Here is a 22,660-nt window from a genome sequence, read left to right on the forward strand (position 1 = left end):
CATTTTGCCTCACGAATCCTGCCTTTCTCTCCCTGTTCGGACAGATGAAAAGAGAGTGGAAACAATTCAGGTCAGACTCGCAGCTGTCGATGCTGTTCCACGACAGGCAATACTGCATCATCCCTCACACATCTCTCCGTCTGAGAGCTCTGTTAGTGGCACCAGCAGACCCATGGGCGGCATATATAAGAGGCTTGGGGACGCTAAGCCTCCCCAAAATAGGCTGGCCATGCAAGAAGGCTAATGCCACGAATGCGGCACAGGTCATCTCCCTTGGGGGGGGGGGGCGCCAACTTTGAAATGCTGGAAGTGAAGTTATCTAGAAGCTTGCGGCATCACTGGTGCCTGGACTGTGGCCCCACCCGTGCTCCACCTCAAGGCTCTGCCCTGCTCGGCCTCTTCCCCCGAGATGCCTCCTGCCTGCCACTCGCTCCTCTCCGCAGCAGAGAAGAATGTGCAGCCGGGCAGGCCTCTGGGGAAGAGGTGGAGTGGGGGCAGGGTCTTGGGGGTGAGGCCACGGTCCAGGCGCCAGTGCCCCCCACTTTCTAGGGAGCTTCCGGTGCTCACATGTAAGCTTCCCCAAACGGGAGACTCTCACACTGCCTATGAGCAGACCCTGGCACAAGGTTGCATAGAAGCAGCACTCTTCTGTGCAGCAGTTTAGGGTGGGAAAAGAAAGACCAGCTCTTGAGACATGGTTTGCTCAGTGGTGAAACTGTTGTGGAAGGCTCAGCATCATGAACCCAGGGAAGTAAAGGGAGGGAACCACATTGCCACAGGGAGTCAGCAGCCTGAGGCAGACAGCTCCTCCAGAGAGGAATATTGCCCCAGGGCATAATCAAAAACACAGGGGGCAGGAAGTGGTAATGATTAATAAGAGCTGGAATTTAGCACAGCTTCAGTTAGTTTTGTATCTCCTCCTGAATTGCCTGAGGTTGATTCCGCTTTAGAGGCTGACCCCAGCAGGCTATTGCCCAAGTACCGGCAGCTACAGCTCCCTCGAAAATCTTGCTCCATTATTTCCCCTCTAAAAAGAATGTGGTTGTTAGTCACGGCTCCCATGTGGGGAAAGATCACTGCCTCCATATTGGTGGACACAGTTTTGGTGGGAACACTAAGGGGGAAAGTGTTCCCACAATGCATTTGTCTCAGCAACAACTATCAATAACTGAACAGTCCCAGTCTTTTTAATCTCTTCTCATATGGAAGCTGTTCCACACACTTAATCATTTTTGTTGCCCTTGTCTGTACCATTTCCATTTTTAATATATCTTCTTTTGAGATGGGGAGACCAGAACTGCACGCACTATTCAAGGTGTGGGCGTAACAGGGCTTTTCATAGTGGCATTATGATATTTTCTGTTTTATCATCCAAACCTTTCCTAATAGTTCCTAGCATTCCATTAGATTTTTTGACTGTTCCTGCATATTAAGTGGATGTTTTCAGAGAACTATTCACAATGACTCCAAGATCTCTTTCTTGAGTGGTAGCAGCTAATTTAAACACCATCATTTTGTATGCATCACTGGGATTATGTTTGCCAATATGCATTACTTTGCATTTATCAACATTGAATTTCATCTGCCATTTTGTTGTCCAGTCACCTAGTTTTGTGAGATCCCTATGTAATTCTTAACAGTCTGCTTTGTACTTAACTATCCTAAGTAATTTTATATCGTCTGCAAATTTTGCCAACTCACTGTTTACCCCTTTTTTAAGATAATTTATGAATATGTTAAACAGCACTGGTCCCAGTACAGATCCCTGGCAGACACAGATATTTACCACTCTCCATTCTCAAAACTGACCATTTATTCCTACCCTTTGTTTCCTGTCTTTTATCAGTTACTGATCCATGATAGGACCTTCCCTTAATGACTGCTTACCTTGCTGAAGAGCATTTGGTGGGGGACCTTGACAAAGGCTTTCCGAAAGTCCAAGTATACTATATCCACTGGATCACTCTTGTCCACGTTTGTTGACCCCCTCAAAAGAATTCTAGTAGATTGGTGAGGCATGCTTTCTTTTTACAAAAGCTGTGTTGACTCCTCCCCAACAAATCATGTTAATCTATGTGTCTGATCATTCTGTTCTTTACTATAGTTTCAACCAATTTGTCTGGTACTGAGGTTAGGCTTACCAGCCTGTACTTGCCATGATCGCCTCTGGAGCCTTTTTTAAAAATTAGCATCACATTTGCTATCCTCCAGTCATCTGGCACAGAAGCTGATTTATGTGATAGGTTACATACCAAAGTTAGTAATTCTGCAATTTCATATTTGAGTTAATTCAGAACTCTTGGTGAATAGCATCTGATCCTGGTAACTTACTACTGTTTAATTTATCAATTTGTTCCAAAACCTCCTCTACTGATACCTTAATCTGTGACATTTCCTCTGTTTTTCACCTAAAAACTAATGGCTCAGGTGTGGGAATTTCCCTCACATCCTGTGTAGTGAAGACCGATGCAAATAATTCATTTAGCTTCTCCACAATAGCGTAGTCTTAAGTGCTCTTTTAGCATCTCGATCGTCCAGTGGCCCCACCGATCGTTTGGCAGGCTTCCTGCTTCTGATTTACTTTAAAAAAAAATCCTATTAGTTTGGCTAGTTTTGAGTCTTTGGCTAGTTGCTCTTTACATTCTTTTTCGGCCTGTTTAATTTTACTCTTACACTTGTCTTGCCAGAGTTTATGCTCCTTTCTATTTTTTTCAGTAAGATTTGACTTCCAATTTTTAAAGGCTGGGCTGGCCTTTTGCCTTCTTTAGTGTAGTGTTTAGACATGGTGGACTGTTTTTGGTCCTTTTACTATCCTTTTTATTTGGGGATATACATTTGATTTGAGCCACTATTGTGGTATTTTAAAAAAGTTTCCATGCAGCTTGCAGGCATTTCACTCTTGTGACTGTTCCTTTTAATTTCCATTGAACTAGCTTCTTCATTTTTGTGTAGTTTCCCTTTCTGAAATTAAATATGACTGTGGTGGACTTCTTTGATATTCCCTCCCCTGCCCCCAGGATGTTAAATTTTATTATATTAAGTTTCTGTGATGCCTACTCTTTCAATATCCTCATTTAATACTAGGCACTCAAGTTCACCCATCTTGTTATTTAGATATCTAGCATTTGTATACAAACACTTATAAAATTTGTCACTTTTTATTTATCTGCCTTTATGTGATGTAATTGAATAGGATTCACTTTCATTTGACTTTTTCTCGTCAGTTCCCACCTGTGCTTTATCGACATCTATCCTCTCCTCTTTACTAAGATATAGAGAATCCCCATTAATAGATCTTCTCCAAGGGGATGTCTCTGTCAGAACCGGGTGCTCCTCCACAGCTGTCAGCTTTCCCCCAAGCCCTTAGTTTAAAAATTCCTCTTTAAGATGGGGTGACCAGAACTGAAATCTGGTTCCAGTGATCTGGTTCTATTTTGGTTTAACAGGAGCCCATCCTTCCTGTATTAGGGTCCTCCTTTCCCAAAAGGTTCCCCAGTTCCTAATAAGCTGGTAACACCCCTTCTTATAGCATCATCTCATCCATGCATTGAGACCCTGCAGCTCTCCCTGTCTATCTGGCCCTGTGCATGGAACTGGAAGTATTTCAGAAAATGCTTCCGTTTCAGAAAATGTTTCTGAAATGTTGCAAGTTGAGGAATATCCATCAGAGTCCACCTTGGAGTGCACAGAATGGATTCCTAACACCACCACGCAGTCAGGCACCAGTCCCAGTACCTTTCTTGTGGACTGACTATAATTTGCTTTAATTATTGCACTGGGGAGCCTCAGAGAGAGGGAGACAGACCAACCTGCCAGCTGTGGCATTACTGGCACAAGAGACAAACCACTGTATTAAATGTCTTAGAGCATTGTGCTTATGGATCACCTGATGAATTTCTCTGGCCCTCTCTCCCTCTGTCTCATATTTAATTTTGTCAGCCCAATGTTGTGATGGAAAGTCCATGGCTGCTGGCTTCAGGATGGGGCCCTGTGTGCACCCTCCAGCACCTCTGAGTGCCTCTTGTGGATGTGGCACCACAGGGTGTTAGTCTGAGAGTCTCTCCTGGCTACATGACAGCGGGAAGGGAGCTTTTTCACAGTGGTGGTAGGCAGGCCCATCTGGCTCCTGCTCTAGCAAGAAGGTACATCTGCTACCATCTCCATGCACCATTGCCCCCTCGTCTTCCCCATAATCTCCTTTCCAAGTCCTAGGGGTTTTATTTTTTCATTTATTTTGGTCTGTGTGTCACTGACTCACCCTCCTCTCACCCTGACTAGTTGACACTGAGCTCTGTCCCACTGATAACTGGATTCAGAATGGCCACTATTGGACTTGCTCTTCTGAGTTGAAAGAAAAGTGCAGCCGGACTCCCAAGCCAGTTGTTAGACCTCTTGAGCCTCTTCCTTCAGTTGCAGAATTGCTTCTAGACAACGTCCAGTGACAGGACTACAGCAGTACTCCTCCTCTGTACTATGGAAACCCTCTGGGATTCCCCACAAGTTAACAAGCCTGGAAACTGCCTCCTTCAGACTCAGAACACTTCCTGGAGCAACAAGCACATTATCGCTGTATCAGCTGCAGAAAACCTCCTAGGATTCCCCTAACATCAATCATTGTATTCTGCAAATACAAGGGGTATAGCGAGTTACATGTTTAACATATCCAAAGTTGATGTCATCATTTTTATTGAGGTATCATCTAAGACCCTACTATGCTAGACATTGTAGAAACATGCAAGATGATACCAACCCTGCCCTGATGAGCATACAATCTAATTTGAAATAAGACAACCAGTGAGTGAGGGGTAGGGGAACGACAAGCATAAAGACAGTAGATCATCATCACGTTGATTAGCTATGCACACCAATTTATGGCTCGGCATCATTTGAAAGTTTTTTTAAAAGTATAGCTAACAGTCATTCTTGATGACTGCTCACTATAGCCATCATTAGTTTGTTGATTTTGTATAGGCCTCTCTGAGTAGGTCTGAAGGAGAAGAGTTTAGTGGCTTTTCAGATTAGGTGAGGGAGGGCATTCAGTGAGTAAAGGGCAGCAAGGCAGAAACTGTGCAGCTGATCATGGGAGACACTCATAAATGAGTTTTCAAGGCTGCCATCAGTGGCAGAGGGAAGGACGTGTGTGTGAAAGTGAGACTGTGAGAATGATAGTTATACAGGCCTGATCAGCTCCCACTGCAGGCAATGGGAATCTCATCATTGACTTCAGTGGGAGCTGGATCAAGGCCTGAGGGACAAGAACAGATAAGATAAGGATAAGGTAAGGATGAGACAGAGTGTGAAGGGGCTTAAAGTATTATCACTGTGGCCAACTTAATGCTGCTGTGGGAAAAATTAACATCTGCATTTCCTGACCGGAGTGTGTCTAAATTCTAAAATGAAAATTACACTGGTCCCAGACCCCAGTCCTAAACCAGTGCCAAAAAAAACCCAAAACCCCAACAACCTAGATCATGGGAGCAGTAATAAAATATTAAGGTCTGATACATCATGAACAATCAGGGCTAGAAACACATACCTTATACCACTAGAAAGTTGGGATTCTCATATTTCCACTGCTATACTGGTATACACCATTCATTTCTAGCCCTGCTGGTTGCTAAGCTCTAAGGTACTATTATCCCTTACTGACCTGTAAAAGAACAAAAAGGAAAAGACAGGCACACACAGGCTTGGCTATTTCTTCCTTCCAGTTCTATTTACTCTGGAAGGAAACCCATAGGCTATACCTTTTCTGTACTGTCAACTGGGTCAATTCTTCCTCTACTGCCCAGGCATGTAGGGGATGTATGGCTCCTTCTCTTCCACTTCTTCTAATCTTATCATACAACTCCCCAACTTTTTCTCCATCCACTTCAATTCTGACATAAATTCAGTAGCAGATACAGCATGCACTGTCAGGGAAAGAGAGGAATGCTTTCTAACATTTGCAAGATGGTATTCTTAGCTGCTTTTTGGTGATAAAAGGCACTGGCTTCTAGCTCTAGTTGTTCTCAAGATAGTGGTTGCTATAATTATGTCAGAATTGAAGCAGGGGGTAAAAGCAAGATGGTAATCAGAATAATGCTCCAATATCTAGCAACCTACCAGGGCTAGAAACAGTTTGGGAGATCAATAAAAAGATTTTGGGGGACACTAAATGTTTCTTAGCACTGGTTGTGGATGATTGATCAAATTTAAAAAAAACAGTATTCTTAACCTTAATATTACATTACTGCATATTTTGCATTTATTAGTTTACAGATTTTACACTCAGCAGGTGTTTTATTACAAAGATATTTTATTTAGCTTTCACCATTCTATATAGGGAATTGCATTTATACAATAATTTAGTATGTGATCTCAGATATAAAATAGCTGCTTTGGAACATCTTTCTGTTTAAAACCTTCTCTTTGCACCATCTAACTTTTGTGAAAATTACCTCGTTCTTTCCTCTCCTCCCCCCCACCAAAAAAAATCTTTCTGGCAGTTCATTTTCAAGCAGCTGAAATTGGGTGCACAGCAACTAAACAATTACCTACGATCAATTCTGAGACACAGTTCAGGAAAACACATGTATGCTTTACAAGATTCCACTGTGAGGAAAGTTTATTTTTACCTGATTTGTTAGACACCCATATAATTGCCTCTGAAGAGATGTGGCTCGTATTTCCTACTGCAATTGTTAGTGGAATCTGCCACAAGTAGCTGCAAGACAAAGGAGGGGATCTATGAACAAAAATACTGAACCAAGTCTTCTCACTCACAGCAATCAGGGATCACATCAAAGAAATCACAACACAATTTCAGTAGCAGTAAAGATTTTGATTCTAATAAGTTACTTTGATTTTAAGATGAATATGATAGTGGTAACAAACCAACGAAAAAGTCATTCATCTTAAAAAAATACTGAATTAGATTTTTCACAAGCTACAACACAAGAGATTTTTTTCCACAAGGTTTCTAGTAAAAGGTTTTTATAAAAGAGGAAAGAATGACATCCATAAAAAGATGACCACCATTAATTCATTCCTGAAAAAGAGAAACCCGAGGGGAAAACATTCTTTGGTTTAGATGGTCTGCTAAGTTTAAAAGCAACCTAAAAGCACTGCCATTCTTTTAGCATTAACTTCTTAACGTGTTATATCAGGCTTTCATTACTAGTAGATTATGACAGTAAAGTTAATGGGCCTATTCCTCTACTGACTTGTCCCTCCTGTTGTCATTTACACCTGGGCAAATTACCATTCAGATTTGGACAAATGCAGCTGGCACAGGTGTAAGGGAGAATCAAACCTCAGCATCTTCATGGTGCACAACCATGTCATTCATTGAATAAATGTCAGTAATTCATCTAAGATCTTCATAACGTTTTACCCTAAAGAGAAATTACTGCACACTATATATCTTTTCTCAGGATATGGAAAGGATCCTTTAGGATGCCATTATTACCCCTACTTTCAACTCCCCACAACCACCTCAAACACAAAATCCTTCCCCCAGCTTGGGAGAGTTATAAATGTTTCCCCTACAGAGCCTCCCTCCAGGTGTGATTTTTAAATCAATTTAGTTAAACTGATGCAAATGTCTGTGGACAAGCACTTAGTGTCCAAATCAGCTCCACGACCACCAGTATTTGTCATTTCAAAATTATTTGGTGTTTAAAAGTTTTAAACCGCAACTATCACTCCCCTGAGATTCTCTCATTCAGAAGTTTGCCCCACTTAACTATATGCAATACTTAAATGTCACAACAGCAATAAACATGCTTGCAAATGACTAATGGTCCGCCAGGGAACACATCTGGCATACTGTGCTGAAAGTTACACACATCATGGAGTGCATAGCACTGAATTTCCTCAGTATGTATTCAGAGAGAAATGGTGGACTCCTAAAAAGGAATCTAAGGGCTTCTCTACATGGTGAGGTAATGTGCATCATGAGGGTCTGATTTTTAAAGTGCATTAATGTGTTGAGCATTAATTGGTCTGTGCAGACCCTGCTGGTGTGCTTTAACATACTGCTGTTTGAAACAGTACTATGTTAAAGTGTACGAGGGCAGCAGTTCTCAACCAGGAGTCTGGGGCCCCCTGGCAGGATGCAAGCAGGTTTCATGGGGTCTGCCAAGAAGGGCCAGTGTTAAGACTCGCTGGGGCCCAGGGTAGAAAGCCGAAGCCCCGCTGTGTGGGCTCAAGCCTGGAGCCCCAAGCCCTGCCACCTGGGGCTGAAGCCAAAGTCTGAGTTTTGTGTGGCCCCCTATGGTGTGGGGCCCTGGGATTTTTGAATCATAGAATCATAAAAGATTAGTGTTGGAAGAGCTCTCAGGAGGTCATCTAGTCCAACCCCTTGCTCAAAGCAGGACCAACCCCAACTAAATCATCCCAGCCAGGGCTTTGTCAAACCAGGCCTTAAAAACCTCTAAGGATGGAGATTGCTTTCTACCACCGAGCACCGGCCCTGGCTTTTACATGCAGAAAAACAGCTGTTATGGCACCGGCGGGCAGGGGAGTTTTTATAGCATGGGGAGGGGGACCTCAGAAAGAAAAAGGTTGAGAACCTCTGCACTAGGAAACCTTTAGTGAGCATCAGCAACGTCTACACAGACCAATTAATGCACAACATGTTAGTACTCTGCAGAAATCACATCCCCAAGGATACATTACCCCACTGTGTAGACAAGTCCTAAGTTACTTCTGTCCCCGTCCCCCCCCCACTATTTTCAGATGGCATCAATGTTACATGGATTATTTGATTCCTTTGCTTATTACAATCCAAATGCCTGATTCAGCAAATACTAATGCACATGAGTAGCTTTACACACTTGATTTCTCACATACATAAGTGTTTGCAGTGTCCAAATTATCCAAATCCAAATAGGGAAGTACATCTGGGACAATAATACTCCAAAACATAGCTATTCGATGGAGGAAGATACTTGGAAAGCAGCAATGTTGGAAGAGCTGTGAGTGACACTGGAAGGCAAACTAGATATGAACACACAGTGTATTGTGGCAGCAAAAAAAAGAAGCAAAAACAAAAAACAAGCCAGCATGATTTTGGGCTGTGCAGGTAATGGCATCGTGCCACATAGCAGGGAAATGATAGTCCCTGTCTAGCAGCCAGATTCTGATATCCTTACTCATTTTGAATACAAACCTACTCTGTGAGTGGTCCCATTGAAATTAATGAGAAAACTCATGGAATAAGGTGCTAGTCAGTATGAGTAAGGATATTAAAATCTGGCCTTAAATTACTCTGGGAAATACCAGAGCTTTAGAAATAGACTCAGTTCTGGATACCGCAGTATGAAAAAGACATTGAAAACCTGGAGAGAATTCAGAGGAAAGCAAGAAAGCTATCTGAGAGGCCAGATCCACTGACATATGAGAAAGGATGATTTAGTTGGGGATTGGTCCTGCTTTGAGCAGGGCGTTGGACTAGATGACCTCCTGAGGTCCCTTCCAACTCTGGTAGTCTAAGATCCTATGATTCTATGAAAAGTGAAATATATTATATAAATATTGTTCTTGTAATAGCTCGCTCAATGTCAAGACCCAGTGACAATAATAAATGTAAAACAGAAAAAGAAAAAAAGACTGTCACATACTCATTTGGCTGCCATTTTAAAAAATTATTCTCAATATTTTGAGAGGAAATGTCATGTAATAGATATTAACCAGTTTATACTTTTTGTATATAACTAGATTGAATAGCCTGTGTTGTTTTATTCAAGTAAATGTTATGCTTTTATTCAAATGTTTGGATAACAGCAAAGTACAAAAAATCTCAGCAAAACATTTAATAATATAGCTATTTTAGAGGTTTATTTAAATTTTTATGTCAAAAAATATTTTCTTGTTGATGAGGCCACACAGCAGATAGTCTTATGCCCCAGTCCTGTTATAACACTTGAAATTAATGAGTACCATTCAAATACATGGGGCCAGAGAGCACTTTCTACACAAAAACTCTTCAGGAAAAGGGTCATTCCTTTTGTACAGCACCAGTCCTCTCCTTTACTTGTCACGACAGACGCTCAGCTGGGGCTCCACAAAGTTTTGAGGGCAGGAAGGGGAGAAAAAGCAGGGACTCTGCTGGACTCCCTGTCTCTTCTCTCATCAACCCATATATAGCCAAGTTGATGTGTGAGGAGACGTCTCCTCTGTGGCTCCTAACTGAGGTAAAGGCAAAAGCAGCAGAACTCCTGAGAGCGGATTCAGGTTGTGAGGATGTGGGCCAGAAGAGTGGTACACAGGCACAGCAATCCTTGCAGAATGAATCTTATATCTGTGGATCTAGATGGAAAGGCTCCCTTTTGTACAGATCCTCAGAGGGCATGCATGGGATTTAGACCTGTCACACCTGCCTACTTCACAGGCCCTCCAGATCCCTTCTCCTTGAGGATTTGTTTCCCAGTACAGTGGTTCTCAACCAGGGGTACGTGTACCCCTGAGGGTACACAGAGGTCTTCCAAGGGGTACATCAACTCCTCTAGATATTTGCCTAGTTTTACAACAGGCTACATAAAAAGCACTGGCGAAGTCAGTATAAACTAACATTTCATATTGACAATGACTTGTCTATATACTATACATTACAATGTAAGTATAAGATTTATATTCCAATTGATTTATTTTATAATTATATGGTAAAAATAGAAAGTAAGCAATTTTTCAGTAATACTGTGCTGTGATACTTTTGTATTTTATGTGTGTTTTTGTAAACAAGTAGGTTTCAAGTGAGGTGAAATTTGGGGGTACGGAAGACAAATCAGACTCCTAAAAGGGGTACAGTAGTCTGGAAGGGTTGAGAGTCACTATCCCAGTAGACCACAGGTTTCTCCGTAGGATCTGAACAGTGCAGATGTTAATGAGTAAAAGTCCAGTAAACTACCTTCTCTGATCTCCAGCTTGTGCCATTCTATATGTACTATTACCTCTTAATTGTCCTACATGCTTGGCTGCTTCCTCATTCCAGCTTTTTCCCCCTTTACTGTGCTATAAACCTGGGCCAGCTCTTCCACTACTGCCCATGCATGGCAGTCATATATGGTTTCTTCTCTCATGGTTTCTCATCAACACCTTCTCTGAGGGACACACACTGTGTCTTCCAGCTGTTTGCCTTCACCAGTATAGTTCTAGGACTCTGGTGAATTCCCCTCTTCTTCTATTTTACCTAATTTTTTGAGGGTTGAGAGGGTGAGAGGAGATGGAAGCTTCTCTCTTATTTTCCTTATTTGTTTGGATGAGGAAGTGCCCACCAAGTTTTTGTTGTGATTGGAGCAGCACCAAAATACTCTTTATGCCTTATATGTGTATCTGGTGCAAAAAGGAATACTGCTCTGACTGGCTCTCAACTACCAATTCCAGTGAAAAACTGGAACCTGTCCTTGAAGGCCAGGAGACTAGTCTGGAAGGACTTAAAACAAGTCAGGTGATTTGTCCACCCTCAACCATATGCCTGTAGGGATAGGACAGCTGTTAAGGCAGCATATTCAGATCTGGGGGAAATGGAGCATTATAGCTATCAAGCTATTCAACTCACACATGATGCTGAAAAGCTTACACGGGACAAACACGTAGGCACTCTTGGGTAAAAAGATGGTTATCTTCAGAGTAGATCAGTAAAGTGTGGGGATCCTCAGGGCTATGAGAGGAACTTACAGGAATCACCTGTGAGGATGAGGTAGAGATAAATTTGAAATTGGACTGGATGTGGGAAACACGTGATGGAACTGTAAAGTGCATAATGTCGCACATTCATGAATATCTTGAAGAGATGTTTGAAAAATGGGAATGCTATTGAGTGTTAATGCAAATAAATGCATTATTGGTACACTAGGACATTATTCTTGGAAGTAGTTAAATTCAAGTTGTAGTTAAATTCACAATTAAAGGGAATGTACTGCTGCTTTGTTTTTGGTGGCACCACTTCAACGCAAAATACAGAAGCACAGTAGTATCTACATTCAATTTTCAGAATAATTCAGAGACTTGTTTGATGTAGTAATACAATTTAGGAACTGTTGAGATGCATGTAATACTAGAAGCTAGCTAATTATGCTATGTTTGGATTGTATAGATTTGTCTTGAGCGTTATACTATAATTACATATCCTACATTACTGTACTTTATCTCACTCAGAAAAAATCATATTTGTGATGAATACTTTCTTATGCCTTAACTTATACCAAATAACTAACTGAGATCCCTCTACGGAAAAATTCAGAGATTATAAACTATCTCGCAAACATGATGCTTCATATTTCCTATCTGTGATGAACAGTAATGCTATAGTGATGTTGGATTTCCAACAGAATAGTTGGCTAGTTTCTTTAGAAAAGCCAAAAAAGGGGCAGTAGTTTTTTTGCTAACATAACAAAAATCTCAGGGTCATTATAAAGAAGAGGCAAGATTCTTGGAGTTTCATATTTTGCACTCCTCTTGAACCACTTCTTTACATTAATTAACCTTTTTTCCTGCAATTTAAACTCATTTTTACAAGATTTATTTTCCCATTGACTTCAATAGGATGAGGATTTCACACATGTATACTATATTTTTCCATTCACATTTCTCCCCTCTCCGTTTATTTTTCCCAGTGTCATTTTTAGGTTGGAAAGATTAGATTTTTGTTGGTAAATGTTGGTAAGAGTCAAATTCACCATAAACACACAAACCAGTGAAAAAATATTTCCAACAATACTAATCAAGTTTACAAAGGCAAAGTTTACAAAGAAAAATGCTGCTTGAAAACTTATTAGTCTTTGATTTAAGGATATTTACTTTGTATATTTTTTATATGTGATGTTGACAATTTATGTTCTAATGGTTACAAAGCTTTAACTTTTTGCATGTCAATGTCTACTGTCATTAAATAATTACTGTCTGACCCCCTTGCATTGTCTGATTCTCCCTCCATAATTTTATGCAACTGTGAAAATTTAAAATGGATAAAAATTGAAGAAAATGCTTAAAACCCATAATTTTGCATAACTGAACATTTAAATTGATAAAAATCTGAAAAATGCTTAAAAATAAACATAAAAATTATCCATCAAAATTACAAAACAATGAAAATTGAATTCTGCCAAGCCTAATCATTTTGGATTTGTTTTTTGCTCTGGATGCTATTTTATTATGTACTTTAATTTTCACTGGATTTTTTTCTCTCTGTACCTCTCTGACCCCTTAACAGATCGCCACAGCTTTCAAAGTCTTGAAAGTTTGAATGGGTTAAGATTTAGTTAAACAAATTCGCTCATCCCTAACCATAATATACAGTTCAATGAATATGACTGCTCAATATTCAGGGGCCTAGGTTCTAGATTGCATTGACGAGAGCATTGTAATTAATACAATTGCCTCAAGTAAATCAATGATCTGCACCTAATGTACTGCTTTCATTGTTGGTTGACTTCTTTAAAAAGGACATTCCTGAACTTCAAAAGATCTAAAAAGAACAACTAAAGTGACAAGACGTTGGAGGGACTTAGATATAAGAAAGATTTAAAATCTTTGATTACTTAAATTTGAGAGAAGGGAAGTACGAGATGACATGACAGAGGTATACAAAAACTTAAATGGTCTACGAAAACTCAGTCATTAGTCCTCTAGCCTAACAACAGAAGAATAAGGGGACAATTAAATAGACTGGCAGCAGGTAGAAATCTGTGGTATTCTCTCCAATAGGAAATTACTGAAGTTTAACGGTATTTTGAAAAGGATTGGAAATTATAAATGAATACATAAAATGCAAGCATACTAGTAGGAAAAGGAGGTAATAGTAGTTAGAAGAATGGATTGGAGGGGAAGAACTGGACTGAGTTCCCAACTCTGCTGCCAACTCATTGTGTGAACCTGGGAAAATCGCCAGCTTCCAAATTTTCAAGAATGGTAACTGATTTGGGGTTCTCAATGTTGGGGCTCCAATGTGAGACGCCCCCAGGTTGATTGAGGAATTGTGCATCTACAGCTCCACATGACCTCAAATGAAGCTACGGCTGCCTGGCACCTCGGGACATCAAGCTCATGCTGTCCCAAATTGGGATTGCTGAAAGAGTGGCATCCAAAATCAAATGCCACTGCTGAGAATGTCAGTTTTCATCTCTCTGTGCTTCAGATCCTGTTCAATGGAGATAATAATATTTATCCATCTTTGTCAAGGATTTTAAGATCCTAATTATCTAAGCTTTACATCATCTCCTTGAAGTACACTCCTGATTATCCAAATAGCATGGGGGATGTGGATTTTATTTGGAGTCTGGCCAGGGGTGTCTACTCTATTATCTGAACTTCCATATTATCTGAATACTTCCTTGTCCCTGTGATGGGATGTAGAAGTCCCACACCGGGGAATCAAGTGTTAATGAGCAGCTTTGGACCCAGAAGGCCCCGCCCAGCTGCAGCTGCTGGGCATGCTCACAATGGGGGCAGGGCTCAAAAGGATGCTGCCCAGCTCAGTCAGATTGGACAGATCAAGGGAGTAGCCCCACAGGTGGCTGCTTCAGGGAGGCTTAAGGAGCTCCACACCCTCTGGACCTGACCCTACTGCAGGTCCACCAAAGGCCCCCATGGAGACCAGGAACAGAGGTGAAAGAGAAGCCTGCAGATCACTGCAAGTAAGAACCCCCCAATAAGTTCAGAGCCAATGCTTGTTGTGGCTTTGGAGGGGGCAGAGGCCACGGGAGGGAGTTGCCCAGGGAGCAGGCTTGGTAGCATCCACTCCCCAGGCCACATATCCGACCGGTCATCCACAGGGCCGTGGGTTGGAATCTGGTGGAGCAGGGAGGGCCCAGGTTCCCCGACCGCCAGCCGTAGACTCTTGCTTCCGGGCAATATTGCCACAGATTCTTGCAGCTAGGTGATATTGCTGGGCTCAGACACCAACTCCCCTGATAACCGGTGGTGAATAAGGGCATCAACCCAGTCCCGATAGAAGGACAGCAGATCTACCAACAAAACCAGCCCAAGGGAGATCATGGATGCAGAATAGCTGCTTAAATGGACGGTAGAGAGCCAACAGCGGCAGGTAGCTCAGCAACAGCAGCAACAGGGTCAGCTACGGCAACAGATAGCTGCCCTGCAGCAACAGAAAGTGGCCCAACTACAGCAGCTGTGAGCTGGCGGCAAAGCATCAGAAGCAAAAGGCATGCCTAATATTCTAACATTAGCAACACTCTGGAGGCCCAAGGGGGCATCTAATGAGATGGCACAAGACCCTCAGGTGATGTTCCCTCCACTGGGCTGCCCATCAGGCTTGTGAAAATGGGTCCCAGAGACAACCAAGAAGCCTTCTTGGTCACCTTCGAGTGGGCGGCCACCGCAGCATGCTGGCTGCAAGAACACTGGGCCACCCTCATCGCCCCATATTCGAAAGGTCTCACCCAAGCAGCCTACAGGGGCCTAGATCCCATAGAGGTGTTAGAGTACAGTAAGGTAAAAGCAACCATTCTGGACTACATGGATATCAACCCCGAGACATTCCATGAACAATTCAGGAAGAAAATGTACCCTCTGGGAACCCAGCCTGGTGGCACAACACCTGTGTTGGTGCTGACTGGACCCTGAGAAGTAGACCAGAGTACAAGTAGCAGAAGCTATTGTGCTGGAGCAGTTTGTCCAGGTTCTCTCATACGGCAGGAGAAAATGGGTGAAGCACCATAGACTAGTGACACTGGTGGGGGCCATAACCCTGATGGAGAATTATGTGGAAGCTGAGAGTCCAGCTCTCTGACAGCTAGGCCTGGGGCACCCGAACTCCGGACACCAACCCCTAGCAGAGGTCAGGCTAAGAGGGGAGGCCCAGGGTTCCCAAACCAGCTGCTCTTCTACAGGTCACCCCTGTTTGGGAGCCAGGACTCCCAAGAAATGGGGTACGCCCACTAGGAACCCCCACAGCCCCAGAGGAGGGACAGCCAACCGCAAACCGAAGGGGAACTGTTTTGAGTGTGGACATGAAGGACATTTTAGGCAGGGATGCTCCTTATGGACTGCAGCTATGGACAGGCATGGAAGGCCTGCTCCAGGGCTCACACATGGAGCCCGGCCAAGATGCTTATCTCAGTATGAGTCAGTGGATTGGAGGTCATAGGCGTGGTAGACTTCAGATGCAGCCAAACAATCATACCAGAAAACGCAGTAGAGTCTCCCAACATGTCGGGCACTCCCCTCTACCTCCGGGGCATACATAGGGTTGTACAACCTTACCCCATGACGGAAGTGCAGCTGATGGTAGGGAACCATACCGCACCTGCTGCGTGGGGCTATCAGCCACCCTCACCTACCTTGTGTTATTAGGATGGGACTGGAAATATTTTGGGGAGGTGCTGAAATGATGGACTGGAGTCCCCCTAGTGGAAACGAGCATAGTCCTGGAAATGAGAGGGGTCATGGGCCATGATGAGGGACAGAAGACAGTAGGGAAGGCCCCTCCTGTCTGCCAGGAACATCAATCTCGCAACCTGCTAGCTCAGAGGCCCACAGAGGTGTAAATCTCAAGTGGTTATCAGGAGATGAGGATTTTGTGCTAGAACAATGGGAGGTCCAGACCCTGAGCAAGGCATGGAGCAGACAGCTGTCTCCAGTGGGGAGGTAGGTGAATCTCAATGACGAAAACAGTAGGCCCCAGCTTTGAGCTCCAGAATAAATGGCTTTTCAGGGCAACGTGCAACCCCCAAACACAAGAGATTTGGCTTTACCTCAGCAGCTATCTGTCGCAGAGAGCTGACATTGACAAGGAAGTTCAACACTGCCTCCAATGCACCAGCACAGTTTCTGGACTGAGAAAATGTGTCTTCGAAGACTGTGACATCAAGAATCAAGCCTAGCTTCTCGTGCAGCAGGCTGTTGTTATCTCTGCTGTTCTGTGTGGTGCCAAAACCTGGGTCACGTATGGTAGAAACTCAAAGTTTATGAATGATACCATCAACAGTGCCTCCGCAAGATCATCTGAATCAAGGGGGATGACCAACGCACCAACATCAGTGTTCTGTCCCAAGCTAAAACTCCAGCATTGAAGCTATGCTCATCCATCACCAACTCTGTTGGACTGGCCATTTTCTTTGAATGCCAGACAATTGACTCCCAAAGCAGGTAATGTTCTCACAACTGTGCCATGGTCAACAGACAAGGAGTGGGCTAAAAATGTGCTTCAAAGACACCCTTAAAGCCAATATGAAGAAGTGCAATATTGACATAAAATCATGGGAAACCCAAGCCCTCGATTGACCAAAATGGAGAAGGACCTAGTGGCAATGATCTCAGTATTTTGAGATGCAACTAAGACAACAGGAAACAGAAAAACGGGAAAGGAGGAAAGAACGCGCCACAGCCCAACTTAACATGATCTGCCCCTTCTACTGGGAAAAGTCTGCCCCAACAGTGACAAGATCTATGGATCCTGGATCCATCTCATTAGCCACCTGCAGATCCACCAGCGATAACTGGCTATCATTCAATGGAAGTGGAAGGGATTAGTGACATATCAAAGGATTTCCATTCTTTTCTGGACCACTGAACCATCCTTTGATTACAGAAAGCAGCACCTCCTTCAGACAACAGCCACTGCAGCAGTGCCAGCCACACCATTCATCTCCTGACTGAGTCCCACTATCTGGCTCCCACATCTATAATGCTCTACACCAGCTTCCAAGACCTATCCCCACTCCCCAAAACAGCTACCCACCCTTCCCAATTCCTCCTCCCTCACTGTTCTGCTCCACCCAATGAACACTAGCCACCTGACTCCATACTTACCCCATTTCAAATTATAACATATCTCTGCACACACAAGGACACCACCTTTTCCCGCCATGATTTTTTTTAAATCAGGAATATGTGGGTTAATTAACTTAGTTGTGCCCAATAATTCCTGAGAATTAGTACATGAAAACATGTGGAAAGCAACATAGCCACAGCAATAATTAAAAAAAGAGTAGAAGCTTTTCATTGTCAGCCCAACTTCTCTAAGCGTATGGGACTGCTGTCACTGTGTAGAAAGCCATAACACAATATACCAATTTTATTCACTTTAGTATTTGGCACACTACATTAATAGTTGCAGCCCCCTGCACATCAGAGTATGCTGAAAGTTTCTATGGTGGGAAGCAATCTGTGAAATGCATTTGGAAATCACAGGTTAAATTAAAACTGGCATTTCTGACACCATTGCTCACAGCAGCAATCACGCTGAAAAGTGACATCAATGCAGGAGTACACATTAGCAGATTGTAAGGGCATTTTATATTCTGATTCCATAATGTAACATGTAAAAAGGAACTTCTACAAATAAAAGTGAAACAAAATGCTGAGGAGACTTCTGTGCCTTTTAGAGGCAAAGCGATATATTGGGCAAAGTGTGCACTGGGCAAATTAGTGGCAGTGGCCAAAGGCATTCTGCCTGCATGGGCCTGAGAGGGAACACTATTATAAGCAGCTCTTGTATCTATTAGTTAGATTTGTAGCATGCAGTCCCCACAGTGCTGGCTCCTGACAAGCAGCTGGGGTATGGATTGCCTCCGTGCTCAGGAAGAGCACAACCACTGGCATTATATTTGTTCCCTAACGAACACGAGTGTACAAGTGGTGGGAAGGGGCTCCCTGCATCTTCTTCCATTTCAGCTGGAGCAGCCAGGATAGAGCCCTAGTTTTAACCTTTTTCTGATACTTGTATATATATGCAATTGTTTTGATTTTTTTATCCCATGTTGTTCATTTCTTGCATACCACACAGAATTCAATAACATTCCACTACTTCAGAGTTAAATTCTGCCACTCTTATTCATGCTGAATGCCCATGGGAGTAATCAATGTGAGCAAGAGTGGCAGAATCGGGCCCTTCGGTGACAAGACAGTTATTTGCAATATCAGTTATAACTTATGCTTAATATATCAAATAATATAAAGGTGAAAGACATAATAAGAAAATAATCTTTTGAACTCCTCTCAAAAGAGAGATGGGAAAGTGTGCGAGTTAAACCTCTATTCTAGAAGTGGAGCAGTTGTTGTCTACAACTGGCAAACAATTTAGTAAAGGAAAACTGTATTTGTGTGTATATACACCCAAAGTGTTGTATAAATAACAAATGGGGATACACCTGGCAATGGTTTTATTATTTCATTTCTCATTACTAAAGGGGCAAGGACTGCCCCTTTCTTGCAAGGCTTCAATAAATGAGTTTTGTGCAGGGTGTTAAGAGGAGGTTCAATGGGAAATAAATCCTGCAATCAACCATACAGCTTGAAGTGGAGTGGCTACTGAGCCACTCTCTAGGGTCCACATAGAGTCCACATAGGGCCTATGTGGCGTTAGACCTGTGAATCTGCACAGCGTTGGGTCTGTTGGTTGCCTCCGTAACCAGGCCAGGCCACTAACCTTCCCGCAGCATCCCCACAGAGAGAGACACCCTGGAGCCAAACTCTTCAGCATATATGGAGTGTAGAGTCCCCCTATGTGATATGGATCCTTCCCCACAGCCAGGGGAACCATGGTGGTTTTACTATGTTTGGGGCCTTCTATATTCTTTTGAGGAGGTTAGAAGCATTTCCTCTTCCCATAATGTACGATGAAACAATAAATATGAACTATAAAAACTGCCATGCTGCAGAAAACACTGTACATTTCACAGGGACACCAGGAACTCCCACGGGGACATGAACCGTGCCTGAATAGTTCCTGGCTCTCCCTCTCAGTCAGAAAGTAGCAAATATTTTTTTAAATGTAAAGAAGTTATTTCTCTTTTTTTAAAGAGAAGAATTCTGTGTATTTTCAAAAGAAAAAAAACTCTCCATATCTGAGAGCTTCATGTTTGTGCCTCCCCTTCAGTATAGAACCGAAATGGTTTATAGATTTCATCAGAATTGATTAGCTCATTTTCTAGACAGCAGATTATTTTTCATATTTTTTGTCAAACCTGTGAATCATTTCTGTAGTGATGGATGATGCTAGATGTCTTTTCAGTGCCTTGAAATTATGGTTCTCTCTTTCATGAGGGAAACCCACTGAACCCTGTCATATGGATTATCTCCTCATTTTGTACAGTCCTGTAATGCCAGGACATATTCTGTCCTCAGATATGCAGACATGACCCCAAATCAATGGAAGTTTTGTGTACTTATTCAAGGGCAGAATTTGCCCTGTGCACCATAAAGCAGGAGTTATGGACTTTTCCTGGGATAGCTTCAAATTAGAACATTATCTGTCATATCCTTATGGGTCTGACCCAAACCCCATTGAAATCAATAGACTCCCATTGACTTCAATGGACTTTGACTGGGGCTTTGTATACTATGGCATCCCCAGAGCAGGAGTCTGTAATTTCTCATTTTCTCTCAATATTTCCCACATAAAATATCTTCCGGGGCTAGGTGTCCAGTAAAATCAATGTCCATTTGTGCATAGAAACAGGATTGTGTGAATTCTATAGTGTTTATACACAGTGATATTCCTTAAAATTGCATAAGTCAAGTTGTATGCACACAAAGAAGTCACATGTTGAATATCTGGCCCTTAAAACACAGCTTTTACCCCCTTCTAATTATAGTATACATGTGGAGTCTTGTGTTAGACTAGGAAAAACAAATATATACACTCTACTTCTTATCTACAACAAAAATTTTAAAATGTTCATCTGTATTGGATTTGGCAGCACTCAGAGTAAGCCACTTCCAGGGATATCAAGAGTATTCACTCTGGCATTTAGTCCCTTGGAAATGCTCCTTGTGGGTTTGTATTGTCCTCCATATGTTTTTAGAGAAAAAAAATAAGTGTGGTGTCTTATACTGCATCTTAAATAGTTAATTATGACACAAGTGCTTTGGCACAGAGATTAGAACAGACATTTTTACAAAACTGTGGTTCTTAAATATTTCAGCTCTCTCTTTAATTTATCAAAATACATCTGCCAGGCCTATTCTAAAATTAGTCTTTTTAAAGCAAAGGTGAGTCAATGGACCTAGAGCTGGCCCCAACCAGAGATTCATAGATTCATAGATACTAAGGTCAGAAGGGACCATTATGATCATCTAAGTCCGACCTCCTGCACAACACAGGCCACAGAATCTCACCCACCCACTCCTGCGAAAAACCTCTCACCTATGTCTGAGCTATTGAAGTCCTCAAATCGTGGTTTAAAAAGACTTCAAGGAGCAGAGAATCCTCCAGCAAGTGACCTGTGCCCCATGCTACAGTGGAAGGCGAAAAACCGCCAGGGCCTCTTCCAATCTGCCCTGGAGGAAAATTCTTTCCCGACCCCAAATATGGCGATCAGCTAAACCCTGAGCATATGGGCAAGATTCACCAACCAGATACTACAGAAAATTCATTCCTGGGTAACTCAGATCCCACCCTATCTAACATCCCATCACAGGTCATTAGGCCTATTTACCATGAATATTTAAAGATCAATTAATTGCCAAAATCATGTTATCCTATCATACCATCTCCTCCATAAACTTATCGAGTTTAATCTTAAAGCCAGATAAATCTTTTGCCCCCACTGCTTCCCCTGGAAGGCTATTCCAAAACTTCACTCCTCTGATGGTTAGAAACCTTTGTCTAATTTCAAGTCTAAACTTCCCAATGACCAGTTTATATCCATTTGTTCTTGTGTCCACATTGGTACTGAGCTTAAATAATTTGCCTCTCCCTCTCCGGTATTTATCCCTCTGATATATTTATAGAGAGCAATCGTATCTCCCCTCAACCTTCTTTTAGTTAGGCTAAACAAGCCAAGCTCCTTGAGTCTCCTTTCATAAGACAGGTTTTCCATTCCTCGGATCATCCTAGTAGCCCTTCTCTGTACCTGTTCCAGTTTGAATTCATCCTTCTTAAACATGGGAGACCAGAACTGCACACAGTATTCCAGGTGAGGTCTCACCAGTGCCTTGTATAACAGTACTAAAACCTCCTTATCTCTACTGGAAATACCTCTCCTGATGCATTAGCTTTTTTCACGGCGATATCACGTTGGCGGCTCATAGTCATCCTAGGATCAACCAATACTCTGAGGTCCTTCTCCTCCTCCGTTACTTCTAATTGATGCATCCCCAGCTTATAACTAAAATTCTTGTTATTAATCCCTAAATGCATAACTTGCACTTTTCACTATTAAATTTCATCCTATTACCATTACTCCAGTTTACAAGGTCATCCAGATCCTCCTGTATGATATCCCAGTCCTTCTCTAAATTGGCAATACCTCCCAGCTTTGTATCATCCGCAAACTTTATTAGCACATTCCCACTTTTTGTGCCAAGGTCAGTAATAAAAAGATTAAATAAGATTGGTCCCCAAACTGATCCTTAAGGAACTTCACTGGTAACGTCCCTCCAGCCTGACAGTTCACCTTTCAGTAGGACCCGTTGTAGTCTCCCCTTTAACCAATTCCTTATTCACCTTTCAATTTTCATATTGACCACCATCTTTTCCAATTTAACTAATAATTCCCCATGTGGCACGGTATCAAACGCCTTACTGAAATCTAGGTAAATTAGATCCACTGCGTTTTCTTTGTCTAAAAAATCTGTTACTTTCTCAAAGAAGGAGATCAGGTTGGTTTGGCACGATCTACCTTTTGTAAAACCATGTTGTATTTTATCCCATTTACCATTGACTTCAATGTCCTTAACTACTTTCTTCTTCAAAATTTTTTCCAAGACCTTA

At 42.3% G+C, this 22,660-nt stretch overlaps 1 protein-coding gene across 2 annotated transcripts in view; it reads right to left on the reverse strand.

The window, feature by feature from the left end:
- TRHDE (thyrotropin releasing hormone degrading enzyme) overlaps positions 1 to 22,660 on the reverse strand; it is a 338,491-nt gene that overhangs the window by 89,315 nt on the left and 226,516 nt on the right. For both annotated transcript variants that reach the window (XM_074942032.1, XM_074942033.1), the window contains exon 10: positions 6,618 to 6,706. In XM_074942032.1, the coding sequence (XP_074798133.1) occupies positions 6,618 to 6,706 (89 nt within the window). The remainder of the gene's footprint in view (positions 1 to 6,617; positions 6,707 to 22,660) is intronic.

The sequence above is a fragment of the Natator depressus genome, chromosome 1 (assembly GCF_965152275.1).
Source record: "Natator depressus isolate rNatDep1 chromosome 1, rNatDep2.hap1, whole genome shotgun sequence".
Taxonomy (NCBI): Eukaryota; Metazoa; Chordata; order Testudines; family Cheloniidae; genus Natator; species Natator depressus.